At 43.6% G+C, this 25,369-nt stretch overlaps 1 protein-coding gene across 3 annotated transcripts in view; it reads right to left on the reverse strand.

Moving 5' to 3' along the window:
• Positions 1-287: 287 nt before the first annotated feature.
• CACNA2D3 (calcium voltage-gated channel auxiliary subunit alpha2delta 3) overlaps positions 288-25,369 on the reverse strand; it is a 511,446-nt gene continuing 486,364 nt past the window's right edge. For all 3 annotated transcript variants that reach the window (XM_060271434.1, XM_060271435.1, XM_060271432.1), the window contains 3 exons: positions 2,703-2,818; positions 1,852-1,931; positions 288-915 (listed from right to left, as the gene is read on the reverse strand). In XM_060271434.1, coding sequence (XP_060127417.1) covers positions 823-915; positions 1,852-1,931; positions 2,703-2,818 — 289 coding nt within the window. In that variant the 3' untranslated portion in view covers positions 288-822. The remainder of the gene's footprint in view (positions 916-1,851; positions 1,932-2,702; positions 2,819-25,369) is intronic.

Here is a 25,369-nt window from a genome sequence, read left to right on the forward strand (position 1 = left end):
TGACAGTGTGGCATATAACGTTTAATCAAAGTGGCAGGAAGGCTGATCATTCCCCCAATACCTGTATTCTAAAGCTCAGTATTTTTACATTTGCTGTTGTATTGTGTCAAAATCAAACACGCTGTCAAATTAAAAATGGGCAAACATTCACTAGTCTGATTTAGAATTGATTAAGAGAAAAGAAATCAGCATTAAGTGGTGTGTGTGTGTGTGTGTGTGTGTGTGTGTGTGTGTGTGTGTGTGTGTGTGTAAAGGTTAGTCCCCAATCAGTTCCCCAATTTCCCCAACTGATTTCCCCAATCAGTTCTGAATCAGGCTGAAAGGAGTCTTCACACATTCAGGGTTATCAGTAAGCTTATAGGTTCACTGTGTCTCCCTGTTTTCACCCGTGTAAAATGTTTTGGAGGGGTTAAATACAATCTTTTGCACCGGGGCTTGCTTCATGGCTAGGTTAAATCAAACACCTGCTAGAAAATTGTGATTTTAATATACTTTATTTAAAAAGTACACAGTTTTAAACCGTTTTCCATGGAACAAAGCAGAAAATAATGACCATCTGTTTCTACCTAATGAAGTCCTGTTCTTGATGAATTGTGACTATTGTATGGCAAATCCATCTTTGCATGATGCACCAAAAAAAGATAATTCTCTCTCTCTTTCTCTTTTTACATAATTTGGAGAGTTTATATCACCCCACCATTTAAAATCATGAAATGCTGATGTTTTGACTATAGTTTCATGTCTTCTAAGTTGCACCTTTTCTCAGTTCACAGTTTATCCATGTATTGTTTCGCATGCCAAGTGATTGCTTCTCAGTCAGTGTCACCTTGAGAAAATGGCCAGAAGCAGAGGAAGCACAAGAAGAGTAGGCTTAGCACTCAGGCCTAAAACACCACCACATTCTCTGGCATTCTCCTGAAAAAAAAACCAACAACCACAATAAGTGAAGCGGGAGAAAAGCAGAGCGTTACAATTGTTCAAGCCAATATTTACCAACACACACATTTTAATAACACATTATTAACATTCTAAGCTAAATGGAATGTGACCCTTACAGCTTTCCTTAACCCTTTCTCAATGTTCGAAACCATGAGTGTAGCTCTGCCCACAGCATAGCTGCCAAGTCTCCCGTATTTCCCGGGAAATCCCCGTTTTTCCAGCTGTTCCTAGCTGAAAAAACGAATTTTTTTGTTTTCCCCCGGTTTATTCTGGCACGGCGGCCATTTTGGAACTGGACGGAGCATGCTCAGAAACGACTTTTGATGCTGCTCTGCCCAGTTCCAAAATGGCTGCAGTGCGACTTCTGGCGCAGTGGCCATTTTGGAACTGGGCTAAGCTGCATCAAAAGTCACTTCTGAGCATGCTCCGCCCAGTTCCAAAATGGCAGCAGCGCTACTTCCGGCCTGCTACTTCCGGCCCAGTCCCTTATTTCTACGACAGGAACTCGGCAGGTATGGCCCACAGGCAAAGACAGGAAGCACACGGTCCCCTCTTCGCTCATCAAATGACTGATCTGATAACAGGGGGATGGAGCAACATGAATAACCACCAAGGCATTAGGCTCTGCACACACCAGCACACTCTCTCTTTTCTTTTTGGACCCCCTGCCACCAAAATCATTGGATGGGGTGAGAAAAATTTGCTTGGGGAGGCAGATCAGGCCCCTAAATGGGGGTTTAGCCACCCCTGTTTAAGAAGGGAATATGGGAAAGTCCTTCCTGTGTATACTGAGTCTGTGATAAAAATGAAGCATCCTAGCAGAAAACAAAGGCAGTGGGAGATGCAGAAAAGGAACAAATACACTTTCGTTCATTCTTAACACACCTTTTCAATATAAACTAAAGCACATACCTCAGGATGAAATCCATGGCAAGACTCTGGACGTCTTCTAATCTTGTGGGATTTTAAGCGTTCACATTTTAGGGATTCATTATGTTCTCAGAAGTTAAGGATATGCCTTAAAAATCAGAATTTATCAAGCTCAAAGAAACCCCCAAACCCCTCTAGTCCAGTGCCTGTCACAAAATGGGAGCATCTACTTGCAATACTACCCCCTATAGGTGCCAACTCCCTGGGGCCCTGGGTCCCCAGGCACCTACATATTTCAGTGCCAGGGCCATGAACATTGCATGGTACCCACGGTCTTGGGGCCAAACTGGCACTCCTGTTTGGTGCAGAGGTGTGTCCTGACATCCACAAAGCAAAAACAAGATAAGTTAAACAAATTGGAATATCAGATTTGCCACCCTTCCCAGTACCCTACTATTAAAACAGATGATCTAATCTAACATGCTATCAAATGAAACCTCATCACTTCTGCTACATATACAGAAAATATAAAATAAATTCATCAAATAAAGATACAGTTTTATAATCTCTCTCATTTACTTTTTCTGCATTCTGGACTTGCTTGCTTTACCAAGAACATCACTGAGGGAAGTGCTTACCAAGAGCCCCAAGCTTGCCACAGCCCCAAGCTTGCCACTGCCAACCCCCCCCCCAGCAGTGATGCTTCTGCAGAGAGACGATGGCTGCAGCAATCCTGCTATTGTTGAATTAGCAAGTGCTCGAGATTTGCTTTTTGTATGGGGGCAGGGAGGTTGTATGCAGTGAATTAGCAAACCAATTTACTTTGAACACTTTACTAAAAAGTACGTATTCCCATTGCTTGCCTGAGGTCGTGCCTGCGTCAAATAAAAGGATATACCTTATTTCTATTGGTTCCATGGTAATTGGCAAAACAGACTCGCAGTCACATTCATTACTTACTACCACCATGAAGAGATTGCTGTTTTGAATTTGCTGGATAACGAAGGACCTGTGAAAATAGAGTCAATTTAAATATCAGCCAAAGAATCACAGAGGAAACAATCCTGCATATGTATGTTTACTCAGACGTAAGCCCTACTGTGTTCAAAAATGCTTACTGCCAGTTGTGTGTACACAGAAACAGAATTCCAGCCTCGATTTCTAAGGTATCAATAAAGATTAAGGCTTTCTTCACTATCAGAAGCTCAGTGGTAGAGCATCTGCTTTGCCTGCAAAAGGTCACAGGCTCAATCCCTGCCATCTCCCTGTCTGCAACTCTGGACAGCCTCTGCCAGTCAGTGCAAATAATACTGAGGTACACGGAATGTGTCACTTATGAACACTATTAACAGAAGACAGCAGAAAGTATTTCTTTAAAAAATCAGATCAGAAGAATCTATGTGCAACAGCCACTAGCCATGGCAATAAAATAAAATAAAATGTACCGAAAGATAGAGGTAAAAACTTGCGCGGTAACTATACAAAATACATTTTTTGGAGGTTTACATCAATGATCAAATAACAGATCTTATTCTAATTGCCCCTGCTAAAATTGTTGCAGTTTTTGCTGTCACCTGATTATCTTGATCTGCTAGAACAGTGGTTCCCAACAGGTGGTCCGCGGAACCCCAGGGGTCCGCGAGCTATGCCAGAGGGGTCCGCAAGATGCTATTAGAATAAAAAATATATTAAATATATTTTGTATGATAACAGATTTTTTGTTTTGGCCGCTTCCTGCATGAGCAGAGTCTAGTGCAAAACTAGAATTAGATGAGGCAGTAGTTCTGCTGTATGCCGTTAGGTGGCGCTTTACAAACACTACTGTTTTGCAAAGAGGCAGCGCGCGCATTCTACTAACGCTCACCTCCCGAAGATGCTTTGCGTGCATCGGCTTCATTTGTGCGCTACTGTGCAGGTACCCTGTCTTCTCCATTCCCCTCCCTCCTCCCTGGACTCTTATAAAAAGACTCTTAATTTGGCTCTCACTTTTTAATTTTAGGATTAGGAATTAATGGGGGTCCTTGTCACAATAGCGGCTCGATGAGGGGTCCTCGAGAAAATTTTGTTGGGAACCCCTGTGCTAGAAGAAAGGGCACAGGAGCAGTGGTTGAGTGACCCAGCATGGACAGTGCAAGCCAGAGTGCAAGCCAGAAGCACATGGGCCACTGACCCAATACTGCCATCTCCACATGGACATAACTGTTTTTCCAGCTGAATTTTTTGACCCTCAAGTACAGCTGAAGGTACTGGCCCCCGCCCTGTGGAACGCCCTCCCACCAGATGTCAAGGAAATAAACAATACAGTGGTGTCTCGCTAGACGAATTTAATTCGTTCTGTGAGTCAATTTGTTTTGCGAAAAATTCGTCTAGTGAATCCCATAGGAATGCACTGATTTTTTCCCCCATAGGAACGCATTAATTGATTCCAATGCATTCCTATGGGAAACCGCGATTCGCTAGACGAATTTTTCACAAAACAAATTTGTCTTGCGAGGCAACCTCTGCTCAAAAAATCTCTTCATTAAGCAAAAAATTTGTCTTACAGGGCATTCGTCTAGCGAGGCACCACTGTATCTGACTTTTAGAAGACATCTGAAGAAGGCAGCCCTGTTTTGGGACGTTTTTAATGTTTGATGTTCTATTGTGCTTTCAATTCTGTGGGGAGCTGCCCAGAGTGACTGGGGAAACACAGATGTTTGTATGTATAAATATTATATTATATTATATTATATTATATTATATATTCAATCTTGCACACGTGAAAGCGCATCTGTCTTTTGGAATTGTTAAATTTTGCAAATATTGCAAATAGGGTGCCAATGTGTCAAAATCACTAGGTGGAAAATAATCATACCATGGACAAAATTTCCTAAATTATTCTGTTGCTCAATATCATATAGGCACTGTCGAATTAAATTATTTGCTTTACTTAAGCAAAGTGTTAATAACTGTTGTGGTGATAAACCAGAAAAGTAAACTTTTGGTTGACAATTTTAGTCCAAATGCTCTCATGACAATCTTGCGATACTGAAGGTAGTAGACCAGTGGGGTTCAAATTTAGCTGAAGCCAATAATTACCGGTAAATGTCCTACACCAAATCTATAATCCAACTGAGGAGAGATTTGCCTCCAAGCGCAACAATGCATTTGGAACAGGAAAAAAATTGCCTTAGGAACTTAAGACTGCACAGCTTCTGTAGACCCAAGGTGAGTGCCTGTCCAAATCTGAGCCCCATATAATAACACTGCTAGGGGTTTAGCTTTAAACACTTCAAGTGCTGATGGTACCTTTTGTACAAAAAAGCGTGTCAGAATTTTGGCTATTTGAGATGCTTTTTCCTTTGCATATTTCTGATGTGTTCCCCATGACCCTAATGACTGAAAAATAAGGCCGATGTATTCAAAGACTTGTTTGATCAACTGATTATCCGTATACCATCTATGGGCCCTATAGATGCTTGAAAACACCATGACTTTAGTTTTCTTGTAATTCACAGCCAACTGTTCTCTTTGGGAGTATCCTGAGAATGCCTTCATCAATCTTTTTAGGCCCACTTTTGTTTATGATACGTAGAAGTACGGCATCATCTGTGTATAATAATATATTTTAGAATAATATAATTATTATAAATAATAATAATAATAATGATGTGTATAATAATAATAATAATAATAATAATAATAATAATAATAATAATAATTATTATTATTTTGTGGCCAATTTAGGGGCATAATACTTCGGGGGTGTTAAACTCTGGATAATATCATCTATATATAAATTAAACAGTGCGGAAGCCTTGCTTAACTCCCTTTGTGGCTGGTACAGATCCTGTGAGTTGCCCATTTGTAGAGCAACGCACTTTCAGCACAGTGTTTTTATATAGACATTTAATCAAGAACAATACTCTTTTATCTATACTTGAAGAGTTCAACTTATTGCACAGTCTTACTCAAGAGAATGAATCTAATGCAAGTTTTAAAAAATGTAAGTCAACAAAGTATTTTAAATTAATCCATAGATTTTAAATTAATCCATAGATTATGTGCGGCAGGTGGGGGGGGGGGAGAAATTAAGCATTGAAAGAACTGCTCATGCATGATGTAGAAATATCAGGGGCTTAGAAATTACATCTGATTTCAAAAGGCTCCTATAAAAGTCTATCCTTGCCCTGTCAAGAAAGGCGCATCCCAGTGTTCTCCTATCTTCCCGCAGTGGTACTGTGGTCAACCTCTATGCTAATCTTTACATCAGTTCAGTATAACATGCTGTGACATGTATTGCCACCAAATCCAGAATAGATGTTTTCAGTTTGGTGGTCTGGCAGGGAATGTCTGAAGTTAAGTGAGGACTTGACCATGTGTAGATGTGGACAAAAGCATAGTTCCACTCAGACGTCTCTACTTAAAATACATATTGTCTTACTAAGAAAATGCTCTGCTTTTTCCAAAAATCACAGAAGATTGGGGGGGGGGAGAGACGGGAGACGTGAAAGGGAGGACGGCCTCTTTGAACCAATTCTGGGAATGAAACAACTGGGAAGTCTGCAATTAAAGTATCATCAGCAGAAAGATTAAATGCTGCTTGGTCTTCTTCAAACTTACGGAATAGCCATTAAAGTTACACTTACCCCTATATGTAGTATGAGAGCTTTGTGGTGATAAACACAATGTGCATTTTACAGTATCTCTCTCACACACAGGGTTTGAACTTTCTACAGAAACCTCCAAGCAGCTGGACCATGTAGGGAGGCTGACATCACTGCAGCGTAGCATCTGTGGCTTTGTGTGTGGGAGAGAAGGGGCCAATAAAAAGGAAAAAGGAGGAAAATTCTTTCACAGAAAACAACAGCTACATTTTTATATACGGTGCTATCTCAGAAAGTTATAAATGTATCGGGTCTCGAGGGGAATAAAAGGCAATTCCTGCTTATCCATTTCAAGAACTGAAACAACCCAAATCCTACATGTTGTGCAATATTATATAGGGATTGTATATGTAAAATTAGCTTAGGAGAAGCCTGAAAGGAGATACTCTGTAGTGTTGACACAATTGCTATTTGCCTTGAATCGCTCAAGGGATTTTTTTAAAAGAGAGGGTTTGGTGGGGGGAGGGCTGCCATGTTGAGGTCTGACTACAGTACGGTATTGTGCAGACTGCCCCACGCATGGAAATGCTGCCAGAGGACATTCAAAGCATGGGAGGAAATGTAACTTGACAAGACACTGGTGGGCTGACACACAGTCTCACATCGGGCATGCTGAGGGTGTACTGTAGCAGCTTTCATGCTAGAAAACATTAAACCCTTCCCTAGAGCTTCACCTACCTCACGGAGCCAGCGTAAAAAAGAACCGGGCTTTAAGGTGGCAGTTAAGTGTGCATTAGATGTCATTGCTAAAGGGGAAGGATTTCTAGCAATTGCAGCAAGGAACCCGCTTCCGGCGAGTTCTTGGTTTTCAAAGAGAGCTCACAAATATTTGAATCGGCACCTATGTGTGCAAGTTTTATCTGAAGGCGAAAACAAAACAAAAACCAGCAGGAACACGGGGCACCTTGCTACTAAACATCTTGCCAGATCATGTATTTCCCCCCCAGCCAGATACCCAACAGCCAAAGAATTAATGGCTACTTCCCTATTTGAGACAATACAGCATTTAATGTAAAGACCCACATGAACCCCCTCCCTAGTCCACCAAGAACTGATTGAGGTAACACATTCATGTGCTGACTCCTCTGATTCACAGCAAGTTTCAATTCAGCTGACAACACACTATGAAGAAGAAACCACCCCAGCGAGAGCCAGAGAAAGGAGGGTTTCAAAGACAAATCTGCAAACCTACACCCTAGACCATACCAAGTGATTCATGCTTCAAGGTACATTTAGAAACAGATAATAAGCATCGTCATCAGAAAAACAACATCTCACCTCTTGCGACCTTCCGTATGTTTCACTAAAATAAATCTTCCCATACTGCTATTCAAGCTTCAAATATTATACCTCTGGAGATCAGGTAACCTTCATTGGCTCCAGCTGATCCCAGTTAGAACTCCATGGACTAGAATGGATCGGATTTCTAGAACTGGGCTGGCGGGTCATGAGCATCAGAGCCGAACCACTTTCAAGTCCTTTCAGGGCTACGCCATCCTACTATGACAAAGCTTTCTGTGTACAATAAATAGACCACACACAGACCACGTGCTGTAGAAACTGCAGATAAAACTTTTTGGGATTTCCTCAAGTCGCTCTTATCACAAAGTTTTCATGTGTGCATAATTTAACAAAGTATTGGCTGCTTCCCCATTCCCAGAGCCTAATCTCGACACAAAGCTGCAATGGTGAATTTGTATAAACGCCCAGGCAGTTCCACGCTGGGTCATAAGCAAAGGATTAGGTTGTCACTGTCAGATGAGGATGAAAGACGTGGCTGGAGTAGTGCTCGGTCTGTAATCTCCGATGGGCAATTCATCAGAGGAATTTATGCTGCCTTTCTGCTCGGCAGAACAGCAGGTCACATTATTCACAAATATGCAATGGGTTTCCCATTCAGTAGATTGACTTCAAACAGTTATGATGCCTGGGAAAAAATTGCTGAGATATGCCACATGGTATGCTTTCTGATGCATTTCAGGCAAGCTCTCAAACGCATGTTTTTACTATGAAGGGTGAAACCCACAGACTAGAACTGGGAGTTATAGCTTCACTTCTGGACATGACTGGACTCCTCAATGACATCATTCACGGCTGCCAAGGCTGGGTCCTTAAAAGGGCGCTTGTAGAGTCCAGAGCCATGCGAAATGAAATCATTTTTTCTGGTGTGGCTTTCTACATTGCTGCACCATTGTGGCGGAATAGTAGTACAGTAGTAGCAGCAGCAGCTGGTTGGTTATAAGTCTCCAAGTGACTTACAACACACACATAATCAGTGCAAGCTCTGAAGCCTGCCAGATGGAATGATCCTCTCTTCTCTCCCCCCCCCACCGGCACTGCTGTGGGGGTTATTCCAAAACCCTTAGCCAATTTTGGGAGTGTGGGGAGGGTGCAGGGGCAAGAGAGGGGGAATGCCCCATTGCTTGTGCTGACAGGACACATTAAGTGAATCCCACCCATTATGCCATAAAAACAAAGCGAAACAACTCCCACAACAGCCACAGGGAGCTTAGCAGCACACTAATAACAAAAGATCGCCTTTGTCTATCAAAAGTCTGGGTGGGGAGGAGTTGGCATCAAAACAAAGGCACTGAATGGGCCAGGCAGACCTCACAGGGGAAAGCATTCCACATAACATGAGCTACCACTGAAAAGGCCCTTGTCACTCCTCTCTGAGACTGTCCCTGAAGTGGAACTTGGAGACAGGCCTCAGAAGAAGAGCTAAGAGGCATTCCAGAAGGTGCCAGGGTCCTGAGCCATAAACAGCTTCAAAGGTCAAAACCAGCACTTTGAATTGGGCTAGTAAAGTTGTAATAGATTGGTGTTATATGATTGCTTAACTTTAACCTGTTGGCCATCAGGCAGCTGAATTATGCATTAACTGAAGCTTCTAAATCATTTTCAAAGGCAGCCCCATGTACAGTGCATCACAAGAGTCCAGTCCAGTCATTAGGTTACCAGAAGATAGATTACTGTAGCCAAGTCATCCCTGTCCAGATAGTGCCTAAGCTGATGGAAGGCATTCTGAGCCATCAAGCTGCACCTGATGAAATTCTGCTTTCTATGCAGCACTTAAAGAAATGGAGGCAGTGAGAGATTTTACTTTCTTGGGTTCCATGATCACTGCAGATGGTGACAGCAGTCACGAAATTAAAAGACGCCTGCTTCTTGGGAGAAAAGCAATGACAAACCTAGATAGCATCTTAAAAAGACATCACCTTGCCTACAAAGTTCCGTATAGTTAAAGCTATGGTTTTCCCAGTAGTGATGTATGGAAGTGAGAGCTGGACCATAAAGAAGGCTGATCGCCGAAGAATTGATGCTTTTGAATTATGGTGCTGGAGGAGACTCTTGAGAGTCCCATGGACTGCAAGAAGATCAAACCTATCCATTCTGAAGGAAATCAGCCCCGAGTGCTCACGGGAAGGACAGATCCTGAAGCTGAGGCTCCAATACTTTGGCCACCTCATGAGAAGAGAAGACTCCCTGGAAAAGACCCTGATGTTGGGAAAGATGGAGGGCACAAGGAGAAGGGGACGACAGAGGACGAGATGGTTGGACAGTGTTCTTGAAGCTACGAACATGAGTTTGACCAAACTGCGGGAGGCAGTGCAAGACAGGAGTGCCTGGCGTGCTATGGTCCATGGGGTCACGAAGAGTCGGACACGACTAAACGACTAAACAACAACAATGCAGCACTTCTTCTTCTTCTACTACTTCTTCTTCTTCTTCTTCTTCTTCTTCTTCTTCTTCTTCTTCTTCTTCTTCTTCTTCTTCTTCTTCTTCTTCTTCTTCTATTCCTCGCCCATCTGGCTGGGTTTCCCCTGCCATTCTGGGCGGCTAAAAGGTATACTTAAAGGTATATGAGCCTTCTTATGGCTTGTATGGTAAATTACACTCAATGCATGAGTAATGCCTTCTCACTGTGGCCTTGTAACAGCACTCCTTAGGCGACAAAGCAAAGGCAAAGGGGAAGAGAGACATAGGCCACAATCATTCTTCTTAATGCCCTACCTGCATAGTGGTTTTGGCTAACACCTGGAAGGTGCTCTGAGCAATCTACAGATGCCTACAAAGAAACCTACTATTAAGGGAAAGGGATTGGAGAAGCGATGGCGCCTGGTGGTCTCCCAAAGCCATAACCCTTGTTGAAGCTGGGTTAAAAAGAAAAATGCATTTTTGTGGCTGCAGCATGAACTAAATTAGACTAAATCTAGGTTGTGGGGAAACCAGTATTTTCAAATCATTTAGAAAGGTTTATACTTATGGCCTATCCTCAATTCTCTGATTTTTAGGGCAGGTAAAGTTATTTTCTAATCTCTTGTTTCTATTTTCAGGTGGAAGCGAAGATGAGACAGTGGCACCCAAATCCACTGACAGCAAGCTCTAATTTGAACCTAAGGCAAGCAATCTAAATATGGATTGCATTGGCTCTATGCAGTCAACAAATACAGTTGCAACTTTGGTGAAGCTTGTCAAAATACAGGAGAAAAATGAAAAGCAGAAGGGATCCCATTGCAATGGCTGCAAAGGAACATATATATGACACACAAAAAACAAAACCCTGCATTAAAAAAAGTGCTCTGCTTTCAAAGGATTCTTCCAATCTTGGATTTTAAGGTACCCTCAGGATTTCAAGGGAGAGTATGTTCTGAATCACCTGCTGAGCTAAGGTGACATTTATGTCACTAGCGATTTGGGAGCTCCAGCTCAGAGGAAGATAAAGGTTTCTTTTATTGAGCTCAACAACTGGTCTAAAAATCAAACGGAGGTCTAATGTTGAATATTCATGGTGAATGTTCCATGTTTAAACAAGAGAGCTCTTTTGAAGTGAAGTGATGTAAATCAAGAATTTGAGCCGGTGCCTTTTACAACACTGTCATCGTCAGCATCATCACCAACTGCCATCTGAGGCAAGGCAATGCCACAATAGATAGCAGCAGCATGCGAGGAACCTTTCCTTTGGAAGCCATAATTCAAGACGCTTCTTAATTATCTCCACTTGTTTGAGACTACTGCTGAATTTAAACCAAAGGATTTCATGTGCAGAAAACTTCCTGAAAACAAAGCCTCGAAGACTTCAATTTTCTTCATAAAAAACAATGTGGAGGGGTGGGGAAAGATAAATCATTCAAAAGAAAGAAAAAAACAAATACTAGATTGCTAGCAGCCCATCCATTAGCACAGGGGTATGTTCAGGACCCTAATCTTCCCTCTCCCAGTGAAGAACCACCTCAAGAGCTGTGATGGCAAAAAGAAAACAAATCTAAAGTTTCGGGAAGTTTAATGTTTGATGTTTTACCGTGTTTTTAATATTGTCTTGGGAGCCGCCCAGAGTGGCTGGGGAAACCCAGCCAGATGGGCAGTGTATTAATAATACAGTGGAACCTCAGTTTATGAACACCTCGGTTTATGAATTTTCGGTTTATGAACGCCGCGGACCCATCTGGAACGGATTAATCCACTTTCCATTACTTTCAATGGGAAAGTTCGCTTCAGTTTATGAACGCTTCAGTTTATGAACAGACTTCCGGAACCAATTACACCCATGTTTCAGTTTATGAACGCTTCAGTTTAAGTACTCTGCGGACCCGTCTGGAACGGATTAATCCACTTTCCATTACTTTCAATGGAAAAGTTCACTTCAGTTTATGAACGGTTACTCCACGGACCGTCTGGAACGGATTAATCCACTTTCCATTACTTTCAATGGGAAAGTTCGCTTCAGTTTATGAACGCTTCAGTTTATGAACAGACTTCCGGAACCAATTGTGTTCATAAACCGAGGTACCACTGTAATAATAATAATAATAATAATAATAATAATAATAATAATAATATAGTCACATTGCTGGGGCATATGGAGCCCAGCATCCTGATCAGGAGGCAAAGCCTCCCCTTGCTGGTCCTCAGACTGATCGTTTGATGTGCAGAGAGGTGGTGAGGGAGGATAAAACCATAAAAAAACTAAAAAAAGACTGGTCAATAACTGGTTTTTCTGAAAAGTTTATTTTGGAAATAGTCAAATAGCTGAACATTTCGATAAGTTACGCCCTTGGTCATGTGAGCCTTTTCTCTGATTGGACAATCCCCCTTCTTTGGACACACATACCCACAGACCACAAATGCTGCCTTTATATTTAGAAGTGAACTTGTGCAGGTGCCTTTCATTATGGCAGGCTGAGGGAGATGGAGGGCCCTTGGACTGCAGAGAGCCAAAGGAGGGGCATGCCCCAAGAACAAGGAGAGGCACCAGAGCCAAGGTAGGCTGCCCAGAGGGAAAGAAAGAGCCTCTGATTCTTGACACTCATGGTGCCACTGCTTCTGCAGCACAAGCAAGGGAAGAAGCCTTCTCTCGCGTGCCATGACAAGGTCATATTTGACAATGACCCTTCCCAGGATATTCTATACAAGATCTGAAAGTAGCTGTCTTATTATAAAAGAATTTCAGAAATAGACTGGAAAGAGAAGTTGCTGAATTGCAACTTATTACCAAGCTTTAAAACCATGGAGAGACCTGGTCGGAATAGAGACATTGGATTCTTATCTCATTATACATGATAAAGCTATTTTTAGCCATCTCACCCCTTGCTTTCCCCTGTAAGACCAATTGCAGTCGCTAACAGTCGTCAACAGGTTTACCACTCCTATCAGCCAATCACCCATTCCCACCACCCTTCTGAGTAATACCCCTCCCCACCCTCTCAGGGATGTACCCAGGATCAAAGCTAGGGGGGGGGGCAAGGCAAGCCATGGTCATTTGGAGGAGGAGTCAAGGCACAGGAGGGGAGGGGCCATGATGTGGGAATATGGGCGGGGCTATAGGGCCCGCGGGCCCGCGGCGGCAACTGCAGCGGCCGCCTTGTGCTTCTTGAGGAGCCTGGCAGCTGCAGACCTCAAAGTCAGGGACCCAGGAAGGGAGGGATGGTGCCCCCCCAACCTGCCCCAGAACTTCACCCCCAAAGTTGCACAGAATTAACTGCCCAGTTGGCAAGTTGGAACCCTCCCCAATTAACCCCTTCCTCTCCACTCCCAAGTGGAGTCCCCAGCTCTTCCAATTCTGGTTCTCCATTCCCCCCTCCGTGTTTGATCTAGGAAGAGCAGCAGCAGAATGAGCTGAACGAGCGAAGGCTGTGGGGAGGCAGCCCGGGCGAGCTCCAGCAGGAGGGTGTTGCGCTCTCTCCCCTCCTCTCCCTCACCGTGTGCGTTTACACGGCAGCAGTGGCCGCCTCAGCCAGCAAACAACTGTGCCCACCGCCACTCGCTCTTTCCTCCAGCCCCAGCGGCACGTTAGGAGTTTATTCTCCTCAAGCAGTTTCTTCCCGCGCTGAGGGTAGGGGTGGCTGGGTTGCCTTTAGGTTTTTTATTTTTAGGGGCTGCTGTGGAGAGGGAAGGGGGGTTTAAGCAGCTCGCTTGCCAAGATGTTGCTCAGGCGTCGCTCTTATGAAAGTTAAGGGAAGCAACTCCGCAGCTTGAAGTGATTTTGAGGAGGTGGGAGGGGGAGAGGAAGAAATTGAAAATGGGTTTTAACTGGGTGGTTTTGCATAAGGAGGCGCGGGAGTGTTTCCCTTTATTTTTTGCAGCGTAACCCTCCGTCCTATGCTCCCAGATGTCAGTGGCGGGGGGGGAGTAGAGAGGAAGGTCAGGGCCCGATCCGGGGGAGGCCGAGCGGCGGCGGCAGCTAGGAGGCTAGAAGGTGGCGAAGGCGGCGAGGGCCCGATCTGGGGAGGCAAGGCCAGGAGCAGCAGGAGGCAAGCGGGGCAGTGCCAGTGAGCAAAGCGCAAGCCAAGAGGGAGCCTCTCAGCTTGCGCGCCAGTTTAAACGGAGCCGGGGGCCCGGCTACGCTCCACCCCCAGCCACCCGATTGGCTGGCGATGACGTGGCCGGGATCACCCAGGAGGTGTGGTGAACGTCCACGCCCCCTGGAGGGGAGGGGGCGATCTCTTTTTACTCTGGTAAGAAAACAGCCGCGGTTTGTTTGTTTTTTTGCGCAAGCTGTTTTTATACCATTTTTTTCCTTTTACCATTTTTTTCTTTTTCTGCTTCTAGGGGGGGGGGACACCTGCCCTGCCTGTCCCCCCTGGGTACGCCCATGCACCCTCTCACTATATATAAGGGTCTGGTGACTTCTGTTTCAGTGTATCTGAAGAAGTCTGCATGCACATGAAAGCTCATACCAATGACAAACTTAGTTGGTCTCTAAGGTACTTTTTAAATTTTGTTTCGACTACGGCAGACCAACACAGCTACCTGTAACTAGAACCTTCTCATCAGTAAGAGTCACTCCTGCCACAACTAAAGATACCTAGCAAGGTGTTCCCTGCTCTTGCAAAGTACCAGAATCCCCCATCATTCAGGCCAGGATGATATATCACTCTGGAAATACAGCATGATCAAGCAACAGAAGTCAGGAAACATCTCAGGTTTATGATTACCAATAAGCCAGGCATTATGACCAAACGTGTGTGGATGTGTGAAGGGCCTGTTTATTTCAGGGACACCTGAGGGCCTCCTGCTATGTATGCCAGGTCAGTTACACAGATTTCTGGATTGTGACTTCAGTTGGAAAAAAATGGCAGGGGCATGAAGAATCTAACTTCAATCCCGATTAAACAATTTAAACCTGCAAAATCAACAATGAAGCTCCCCCCCCCCCCCAGGACGTGAGTTCACTTTCAGAGGATCAGGATCCAAAGAACCAGTCAGCCAATACCATGAACCCAAGGGATAGGTGTGTTTCAAAATGTGTGAGATCACACTGCTGTGGGGACAGGAAGGCCTAGTCTGCTATTAAAAAGAACAAAAGCCCAATAGGGACTGTGGGCCTTGTGGGTAGCCCAAAGAAGGCTTCTAGATGGCCACAGTGGCTGAGAAACTGCAGGGCTCATTGACTTCCTTAGGTGCTATAGGTGCTGGGCACCTGTTAAAACAAAGGCCTTTTCCTACGGGGTCCAAGACAGGCAGCTAACTTTCAGTCATTCTATTTTAGCTTGCATTCTTTAGTGGTTACTATGGGATCTCATTTCATAGCTGTCACATTTTGATTTTTCCTATTGTTGGTTTAAGTTTAAAAAAGAAAACACACATGCACACACACATACACACACATCAGGATGTCGTAAATGGAAAATGATGTACAGCCTATACTCAAATATCTGTTACTCACATAATTGTCAGTTGCATAAACCAAACCCTAATGGAGTGGAACAAACTTCAACTGTTCAACATGCAGATATCTGTTGTTCTGGTTTCCAAGTCCTGTAATGTGTTTTCCAGGCTGCTGGCTATACTTCTAACTCACATTTCTCTCATATCCATTTTTTTTTAAAAAAAGAAAAGAAACCATGAATGAGTGTAACATCTATATTGCCGTCGTAAATTAGGCTGCTCAGGTTTTTGAACAGTAGATGAAATAGAGAATGGAACATTTTGGGACAATTTAAAATAATAATATGTATTCCAGTAGCTATGGCTCAGAGAACCTTAGATTTAGATACTTGAAAAGATAAATCTTTAGGTCAGACTTTGTCTGAAGCATTCGTGCCTCTAGGTCCATTCAGTCATCCCCTCCATGTGCAGGATGTGTGAACTGTGTTTATTGGCCCTGCTTCTGAAGTCCACCCTGCTCGCAGCACATCCAATGAAACATCTGCAATGTATGCTATAGATGCATAGGTGTTCTATAGGATTGGGCACCCTGTGTGATTGGGTTTCCTGACTGTGCAGTGTGCCAACAAGAGTAAGCTATATGTGGTGTGCTGCTGAACACATGGATGTGAGAAGGCAGGTCACCAAGGTGTGACAATGTAAGGGTGCAGCCACTGAGTGCAGTTCAATGTCATTCTTCTCTGCAGAGCCTACACATAGAAAGAACAACTGAACACCCCCCCTCCAGTGATACGGGGCCCATTGTTTCTCTTGAAAAACGATTGCTAAACTGTCTGAAGTTTTCTATATAGTGTGCAGAGAGCAGGACTGAAGCATTCCAGATTATAAAAAGCAATTGCTCCTATAAGATCCCACACTTTGCCTTTCCTTTTCTAGCATAATACAGGAAAGCAGATCTTCATATCCATCCTTCCAATGCAGCACTTAAAGGAGGAGGACTGGAGATGGGAAAGTTGGCAGAGTAGGAGAGGTTCTTTGCCGTTGTGCAAATGCTCAGCCTCTGACCCAAAATACCTGGTGATCAGAAACATCTCCTGCTGCACTCTCCCCCTCCCCTTCAACAACAACAGCAGCGGCAGCAGCAACAACGGACACAACAAACTGATATGGGCTGAATGTTTTCCACTGACAGGGGCTGAAGGTTTGTGTGGGAAGCCTCCACCCCCAACAATAGGTTCATGGTCAAAGAGTAGTAAGCTTGCTCCTATACCACCCTTCAGCTCTAAATCACACATGGACGGTGGGGAAAGTATCTTGGACTCAGGGAATTAGTTTTAATCTCCCTGTATAATTTAGTGAAACAACTCTTATTCTACGCAGGAAACGTTATCATTTGTTTATTTTTCATTTAATTTATATCCCATAATCTTTCAAACTGAATCTCCTGTTCCAACAGCAGTAATGTTTCAATAGGATTGTTGCATTGTGTATTTTAATTGTGGATGTTTATATTTTAATGTTTCTGAAACTGGTGTTTTACTTTGTAAACTGCTTAAAAGCCTATTTGGGCATTAAGCAGTATGTAAATAACAGTAGCAGCAGCAGCAACAGCAACAATAGCCCACCCATCTTCTCCAAAGGGTGCCTAAGGCAACTAACAACATAAAACCCAGTAAACCACATCCAATAATTTAAAAGTTATAAAACCTATAGTACAAAAATATATCTAACCACTTGCAAAGGCCTGGAGGAACAAAAATGCTACCTCATCCTCCTTGATCTCCCCCAGGAGGGAGTTCCAGGAATGGGGTGCCACAACTAAGAAAGCTTCCTCTTGCATTCACAATCTCCTTTACCATCCACAGAGCCTCTGTCTCTGTCATAAACTATGGGAAAGGCACTTCTTCAAAGAAGTTGGAACACTAATAAAACAGTAGAACAAAACAGTGAATAAATTTTATTTTCCACAGCCACATTAATATATTGTTTGGTGCTGTGTATGCAATAAAAACATTTCCTCTGGCTTGTGAACCACTTTTGAGTTTTTCCCAGTGCTGAAGGTATATTCTACGGTTACTGGAACCTCACATTCTCTGACACGCAGCACCAAGATCATTGCAGATGGCAGAGAATGCCGCATTCTTGCTTTTAATCAATCAAACCTTGCTAATCAACTGCAAAGATTTATTATTAACTAAAACAAATCCTTACCTAAATAAGGGCTGATTCATAGGAATATCTAACTTTTTAAAGTTGGCTGAAATGTATTTCTATTCCAGTTTTAATCAATTTTCTTAATACAAACAATTCCTCCCATATATTTCTAGTGATTTTGCTGAAAATATTATGACAATAAAAGTCTCCTTGTGTTTAAAACGATCCCCTCCCTATGTAAACTATAATCATTAGGTTTAACTTTTTCTGCGGTATGTTACAAATGGAAAGTCATTCCTTGGACTTTTCAGCAATGCCTTGTTATTAGTATTTTACAAGAAGAAATATAGCCAGTCCCAGATTGTGGATGGGGAAGAAAAGGTCTAGTCATGGGTGAGCTCCCCTCTGCTAGCTTCAGAAAGCATTCAGTTTTTCCAAGCTTTTTCATAATCTCGTTGGAAAAACTTTGGGTCTTTCCAAGCCATTTCTGTGAAAGCTCGGAAAAACCAAACATGGGAAATTGTCTCCAGTTTTCCCTGCCACCCTTTCAGTCAAATAGGACTTTGTGAAGACTTGGGGAAACTGGTTGTGGGAAGGGCTCCCTGTAGCCAAGAGAAGCCATGCCGGTTTCTTCTTCACTGGACCGGATGTTACTGAGCATGCTCTAGGTCAGCTCAGCCATTTCCTGCTGGAGGTTTTGCGATTTATAGTTTCTCAGGCTCCCTCATTTATAATAGTTTACCCTGGCCCAGAGTAAGGTCTCTCCTGGCTCCACTAGAGAACCAGGCTTGCCACTGGTCACCCTGCCTTTTTCATAAATAAAGGTTGCTTAGGGAAGGCACTGAAGTTCACAAATGACAAGGTTGGAGAAGGCGGAGATGAGAACATCTCCTAGGTAAAGGTTTGTCTTTGCACATTCTATCAAGGCACAAAATCACCAGAGAGAAACTAGCATTGCAGAGTTAAAAACAACAACCCTGTTTGATAGAAGAAACACGCCCTGCCAAAACAGATCTTTGCAACGGACATGCATACACGGACTCCTCCCCACAGAAAGGAAACTGTAGAAATGTTGACACAGTTTATCCCTGCAACAGGTTCTCCACTGTTAACATTAAATTGGCAAGCCGATCCTACTCGGATATGCTGACATAATGTTCATGCAATGGAATCTGAGATGTTGGAATCGTCTAGTGGTTGGTGTTCAACTCCTCATAAGTATTTGGCTACAATCCTAAGGATGCTTATTTACTAAGTTCTCATGAAATTAGTATGACTTAGGGCTCATCCACCCTTACCTTTTGCCCCATGCTGTCTAGGAACAGCTCCAAGTTATCCTGGTCCATGTCAGAGTGCTTCTCTTTCTCCCCCTGCCGGTTTCCCCAGGAAAACCTTATCTTTACTGCTGAATTGGAGCAAACAGCAATTCAGGTTTTCTGTGGGTTGCTGTTTGCTCTAATTTAGCGGTAAAGTCTGAGTTTCTGCAGGGAAAGTGACAAGACCTACTCAGGGCAGATCCATTCAAATTAGGGTGCCAAAGTTAGTCATATGCAGTAACCTCAATGGGTCTACTCGGAGTAGGACTAACGTTGGCTCCCACTCATAGACACTGGATCCGTATTTACCTGTCATGCTTAGAGCAGGCTCATTGAAAGTGATGACACCTGTGCTGACTCTGAGTGTGGCTATGTCTGGATTCAACCCACATTGACTAATCTGCATGAAAAAGAATTGGCTTGAATGTAAAAGCACAGTGATTGTTTATTTTCTTTTTTCTTTTAGGTGGGTGGGGCATGTAGCTTTCCAGTTTAAATAATCAGTAAGAAGGTGATCTGAAAGACAGATACCCTGTCAGTCAGAGTGGAGAATAATGGGTGAGATGAACAGAAAGTCAGACCAGGCATGAAACAGGTTCCTAAACTGTAATAACAAATATTTGCCTTTATATCACTATATGAGCATTTCAGACTAGACATTGCTGTTGTTATAAGTCTGGGGGTGGGTGGGTTGTAAAGGTAAGCGCCCAGAATCCCTGGAATCTCACACCGCTCAGAGATTGGGGTGTTATGCTGTGAGGTGGCTGGCTGAAAGGACTTGAAATGATTTTTGATAGAAAGAGTTATTGCTATTAAGAATTTTTTTTGTTTTCACCCCAAAACAAATTACAAAATGATTTTTTTGGTAAGTTTACAAAATGCTCCTTTAAAGAATCTGCCATGTTTCAAATTCTTATTTGAAGTACAAATGCATTCAAGAGTTTCTTTTGGCCTCCTTTGATCTGCAAAGCTCATTTAAGTCTCTAGCATTGATGAAACCTTTCCAAAGCAAACAGATAAAAGGAGGATCAGAGCCATCACATATAGATTTGTATGGTTTTGACACCTCATCGGGCAATCTCAGATGAAAAAGTGACAAGCAGATGTCTTCTTGACATTGAGATGTTCTGTTGCACACTTGATATTGAAGATCATAAATGTGCTTTAAGAAAAGAGAGATACAGTATAGAACAAAATCAAAATCAAACAAAATTAAAAGATGATGGGAAACATGTTTCATTTTACCTATATTAAAGCTGTGCATTTTTATAAGGTACAGAACATTTATTAATTCCCATCTATCTTTGGCATGTGTTAAAATATCCAGAGAAAATCCTTTGCCATCACACATTTCCAGCTTCTTGCAGAAACTCCTTGGATATACCGGTATTATTCAGTGGTTGCAACTTATACATTATGAGATCCTCATTCTAAAATATTTTTTATTTCCTGGTGGGGAATATGAATCTTCCCTTCTGTCATAGCTTCCAAACAACTGTTCTCCGAACTAAAAATGAGTTGATATCAAAGTACAATGATGATATCCAGCTACTCTTTATTACGGTCGTAGACCAGCATAAGGAGGGAGGGGCACAATCTTTTAAAATCTAAAAACAAAACAAAAACACACACTAAAAGGAGTTAAAACAGAATATCTCCCTATCAAGGAGGGCTATTATTCATATCATGTACTGCGTGCATTGTAACCTGTGAAACACAACCCAGAATCAGAATAACAGAATCATAGAACTATAACGATTTATAAATTGTTTTCTCCATGTAACACATATAGCAGAGATCGAAGACCCCGGTTTCCACTTAAGGAGGGTCCCCTCCCCCATATGCTATTATGCCATTATACTGTGTGAAACCTGTCAAGATCCGACTTTATATATGACGAAAATCAAACAGAACATAAATGGGTGCTAATTTTAACACATTTTAATGTGGTTAGCTGATCTGTTTACAAGTAAACAATATATGCAAAGGGTATATAATTTCACTCTCTCATAAGGAACTGAAATGAAAGTTAACATTTTACAGCAATTTGGCAGAGCAGCAGAAGTTAATATCCTTTATCAGCTTATGGTATTTCTCAGCTTTAAGTTGTTTATTTTTTTTAAAAAGCCATTTAAATGCTTACAAGTAATTCTATTCACAGCACTAACTGGTATAGGCCTTTATTTATTTAATAGTTGCTGGGTTCTGCAGAAATTCATTCTAAATTAGGCATGAAAAACTCTTACACAAAATTCTCAGTGGTAGCTACTGCCTGCCTATGCCCTGGATAAGCATATATACCAGCTTTGCTGAAATTTCAATATAATCTGCCTTCTTTTCAAGCCAAATGATGCAGAACAATGTCGCCCTTCAGGAAAGTTATAATTGTACCTGATACGCAGCAGTAACTTTAGTACAAAAGGTTTATCACTGATGCAAATCAGAGGCACTGACTGTGCTCACACCTTTAAGGTGTATAGTATCCCATCTTAAAGTTCTGGGCTGGGTTTCTTTCTGGGTGTTGTATACCATGGCCAAGGTATACATTATAACAGGCACATGTTACTCTTGTAACTCTACTTTTGTAACTCCATTCTTTCATTTTATATTGTTGAATGGAAATTGTAATGACATCACACAACGTGTTTCCCTGTTCTTGTGAACCAATGATACAACACGGGGCCAGGAAAGCATGCAACATAATTACATAGGCTGTTTGTTTTAGGCGTTACACAGAAGAGAGAAGAGAAAGCGATGGAGAGCTTCCAGTTTTGTTCTTCTATTAACATCTTGTTTGGCCCTTAGGCTTGCTAAGGGTCCATCCATACTTCCATTTATGCAGTGATTTCAAGTGATTTTAAGTCATGGGTCCGAGAGGTGGGTTTTTTTGTGTCATGGGACAAACAGAAGATTAGATGGGCCCTTAGTTAATTATTTATTCCCAATATTTATTCCATTTATTCCCAAGACTCATAGAATGTATACAGAGTTTCTACACTCTCGGAGCTACAAACTGCAAACAGTTGGGGCTGAAATCTATTCATAGAACAATTCCATGACTGTTTACTCAGAAGTATGTCTCCCTGTGTTCAGTGGGACTTACTTCCTAGTAAGTGTGTTTAGGATTGCAGCCATAGTCCAGGAAAACAGCTAATGGCATTTGGAAAGAAGTAGCTTGTAATTTGCTCCAAGTATAGCTGGTTTGAATTTTTGAGTGGTGAACTTGTATTTCTGTGAAATATGCATTTGCTCCTTTGCTCCTATAATCGCACCATCACAAAAAAGTGTAAGGATGTCGAATGACACCACACAGATTCCTCCTAAGACTGGTGCTCTATCATATCAAAGCCAAATCATTTTAAGGACCCTGCTATTTAGACAAAAAAAAAAGCACAGGCAAACAGAGTCCTCAGATGAACTTCACAAAATCAAATCTCAGCTCCCAAAGAAACTGATCAACAGCAGTCTCCTGCAGTACAATCTGATAGCACACACAGTACAATCTTTGGTCAACAGACCACAGACCTTGTGCGACTCCTGGATGCCAGGAGAAACATCTTCTTCCCTTTGCATACCAAACAGTTTACAATCAACCTCAAACCAATCCCTGATCTCAACTCTCTTTGATAATTCCTTCAAGCTCTTTCTTTCTCCGCCTAAGTCCATCAAGATTGTAAAACTACCAAATCTCCCTTCCTTCCTCTCCATCTCTTCCCCTGGTTTGATGTTACATTTATTTATTAATTGAAAGTTATATACCAGTGTTCACAAAAAAATGTCATGATGCTCTTTTCCTACTCCATCATAGGAATTGGGTAACTGGGACCCGCAATCCCCTTTCTGCCATCATCCTATGTACGGTAGATAACTTTAGGAAAACTATAACAAAGCCTCCATCTCAGCTCAACACCTTATACTACCTTTTCTTCCACTATCCAATGAATATTACCTATTCGTATGTTAACAAATAGCACAGGAGGCTATTGCTACATTCCATGCCAGATATATTCTGCTCCCTCAGAAGGCAAGGCTAGATCCCATGGACTCAAGTTACAGGGAGAAAGTAGGTTTCAGCTGAATGTCTGGATGGTAAGAGCAGTGCAACAATGGGACCAGTTACTTTGAAAGGAGGTTTGCTCTTTCTCTCTGGAGGTTTTCTAGCTGGACAATGGTCTGTTGAGGATGCTCAAGGTGTGGCTTTCCTGCACTAAACAGGAAGATGGACTGGATGCTCAACTCCATTCCAGAAAATGATTGAGGGACCCCCTGGTTCAGATTATCTTCTGCATGTGGAAAGGGGAAGCTGAAAAGATGGGTGGAGGTCTGGGAGCAAGTCCAAGGACTACTCCTGACGTCACCATGAATGTATTTGGGAATAACAACATTCTAATAGTCCCCCCTCTGTGTCCAAAACTATCTGTTATGTACTGAGCTGAATCCTAGAACAATAGGATTCAGAAACAGCGGGAGCTACCCAATCCAACTCCAGGTGGAAGTGAATCCGCAACCTGATTGGCCTGCTGGAGCAGCCAATCAGGCGGCTGGCAGAAGTGAATCTGCTACCTGATTGGCCTGTAGGAGCAGCCAATCAGGCTGCAGGCAGAAGTCAATCCACAATATAATTGGCCCACAGGTGTAGCCCTGAAGTAGCCAATCACGCAAGGCCCATTGTGTAAATAATGTATATAAGCAGATGGTTTTGGGAAAAGAGCCATTCTTCTTCTCCTCTTCTCCTTGATGACTATGAGCTGAATAAAGAGCATGAAATTCACTCTCGACTCCGAGTACATTTCACTGGCGACGAGGATGGGATCCTGCTGAGCTGACCGCCACCACGCACTGCACCGCAGCACCGCCACCTGCTGCACCGCTGCATCGCACCGTGCATCCAGGCTTCAGCTCCAGGACCCAAGGAACCCAGAATGGCAACCGACAGCAGCTTCTCGCCATTCAAACCAGCATCAGGAGACTGGGAAGGGTACGCCGCCCGTTTCAACTTCCTCCTGCAAGCGAAAGAAGTCACCAACGATGCCATGAAGAGGGCGACATTCTTCAGCGTCTGTGGAGAGGAGACGTTTGAAATCGCCCGGGCTCTCCTTGCACCTAGAGATGTCGCTACCGTCTCTTACAAAACAATAATGGAACGGCTGAAGGAGCACTTCTCACCACAGCCCTCGGTGGTAGCTTGCCGAAATGCCTTCTACGCAAAGCGGCAAGCCCCGGGGGAAACCATAACTGGGTTTGTGACCTCCCTCCGCCAAGCCGCCCGGCTATGCAACTTCTCAGAGTTGGAGAACATGCTTCGTGACCGCCTCGTCGGTGGCCTGAGGGACGAGATGTTGCAACGACGCCTCTACGCCAAAAAAGACCTCACGTTCCAGATTGCTCTGGAGGAAGCCCTGGCAACCGAAGCCGCCGAGAGGTCAACACAAGAGGCACGACCGGCCCCGCCATCCCAACCGAGGGTCTACCACGAAGACCTCACCGACGAATCCGAATCTGACAGGGAGGAAGTACACCGAGTACAGCGGCGCACTCAAGCAGCACACACACCACAGCAGCCTCGACGAGAAGGAGGGAACTGTGCAAGCTGCGGGGAGAACCACGAGAGGAGGACCTGTCGTTTCCACAACGCAGAGTGCAGGCAGTGCAGAAAATTGGGACACATCGCCCGGGTGTGTCGGGCTCGACTCACCCGTCGACAAGCATCAGATGACCGACCCAGGAGCCCCAGGTCACACGGCACCATGCACCAAGGCAACTCGACGGAGATCACGGACTACCAGGTATTCCAGTTGCCCCATCCCAGCACAGAGAAAATTTATATAGAGGTACAGATAGAGGGAGCCCCATGCCGCATGGAGCTGGACACGGGTTCAACTCTATCCATAATCTCGGCCCGAACATTAAGGGAACTGTGCCCTAATGGGGGTCCCAAACTAAGGCCGGCCCCATTCACCCTCCGGGACTTCCAGAAACGTAAGGTCCCTACAATGGGGGTGGGGACCTTCAGGGTGCAATATCGAGGGCGAAAGCAACAATTGGACTTGCTGGTAGTTAAGGGCCCCTACGTTAGCTTACTGGGACTGGCATGGTTTGGACCTCTGGGGCTAGCCGTTACCGGGGTGAACCGCACTAGCTTACAAGTGGACGTGGACGCCATATGCAAAGAGTTTCCAGGGGTTTTCGATGGGGCATTGGGACGATATGCAGGACCCCCCATTGCCCTACAGCTAGACCCCGCGGTACGACCCATCAGGCACAAGGCCCGCCGGGTTCCGTTTGCCCTGAAACCCCGCATAGACGAGGAATTGGACCGACTCGTGGAGCAAGGAG

Source organism: Zootoca vivipara, chromosome 2 (assembly GCF_963506605.1).
Source record: "Zootoca vivipara chromosome 2, rZooViv1.1, whole genome shotgun sequence".
In the NCBI taxonomy this organism is placed as follows: domain Eukaryota; kingdom Metazoa; phylum Chordata; class Lepidosauria; order Squamata; family Lacertidae; genus Zootoca; species Zootoca vivipara.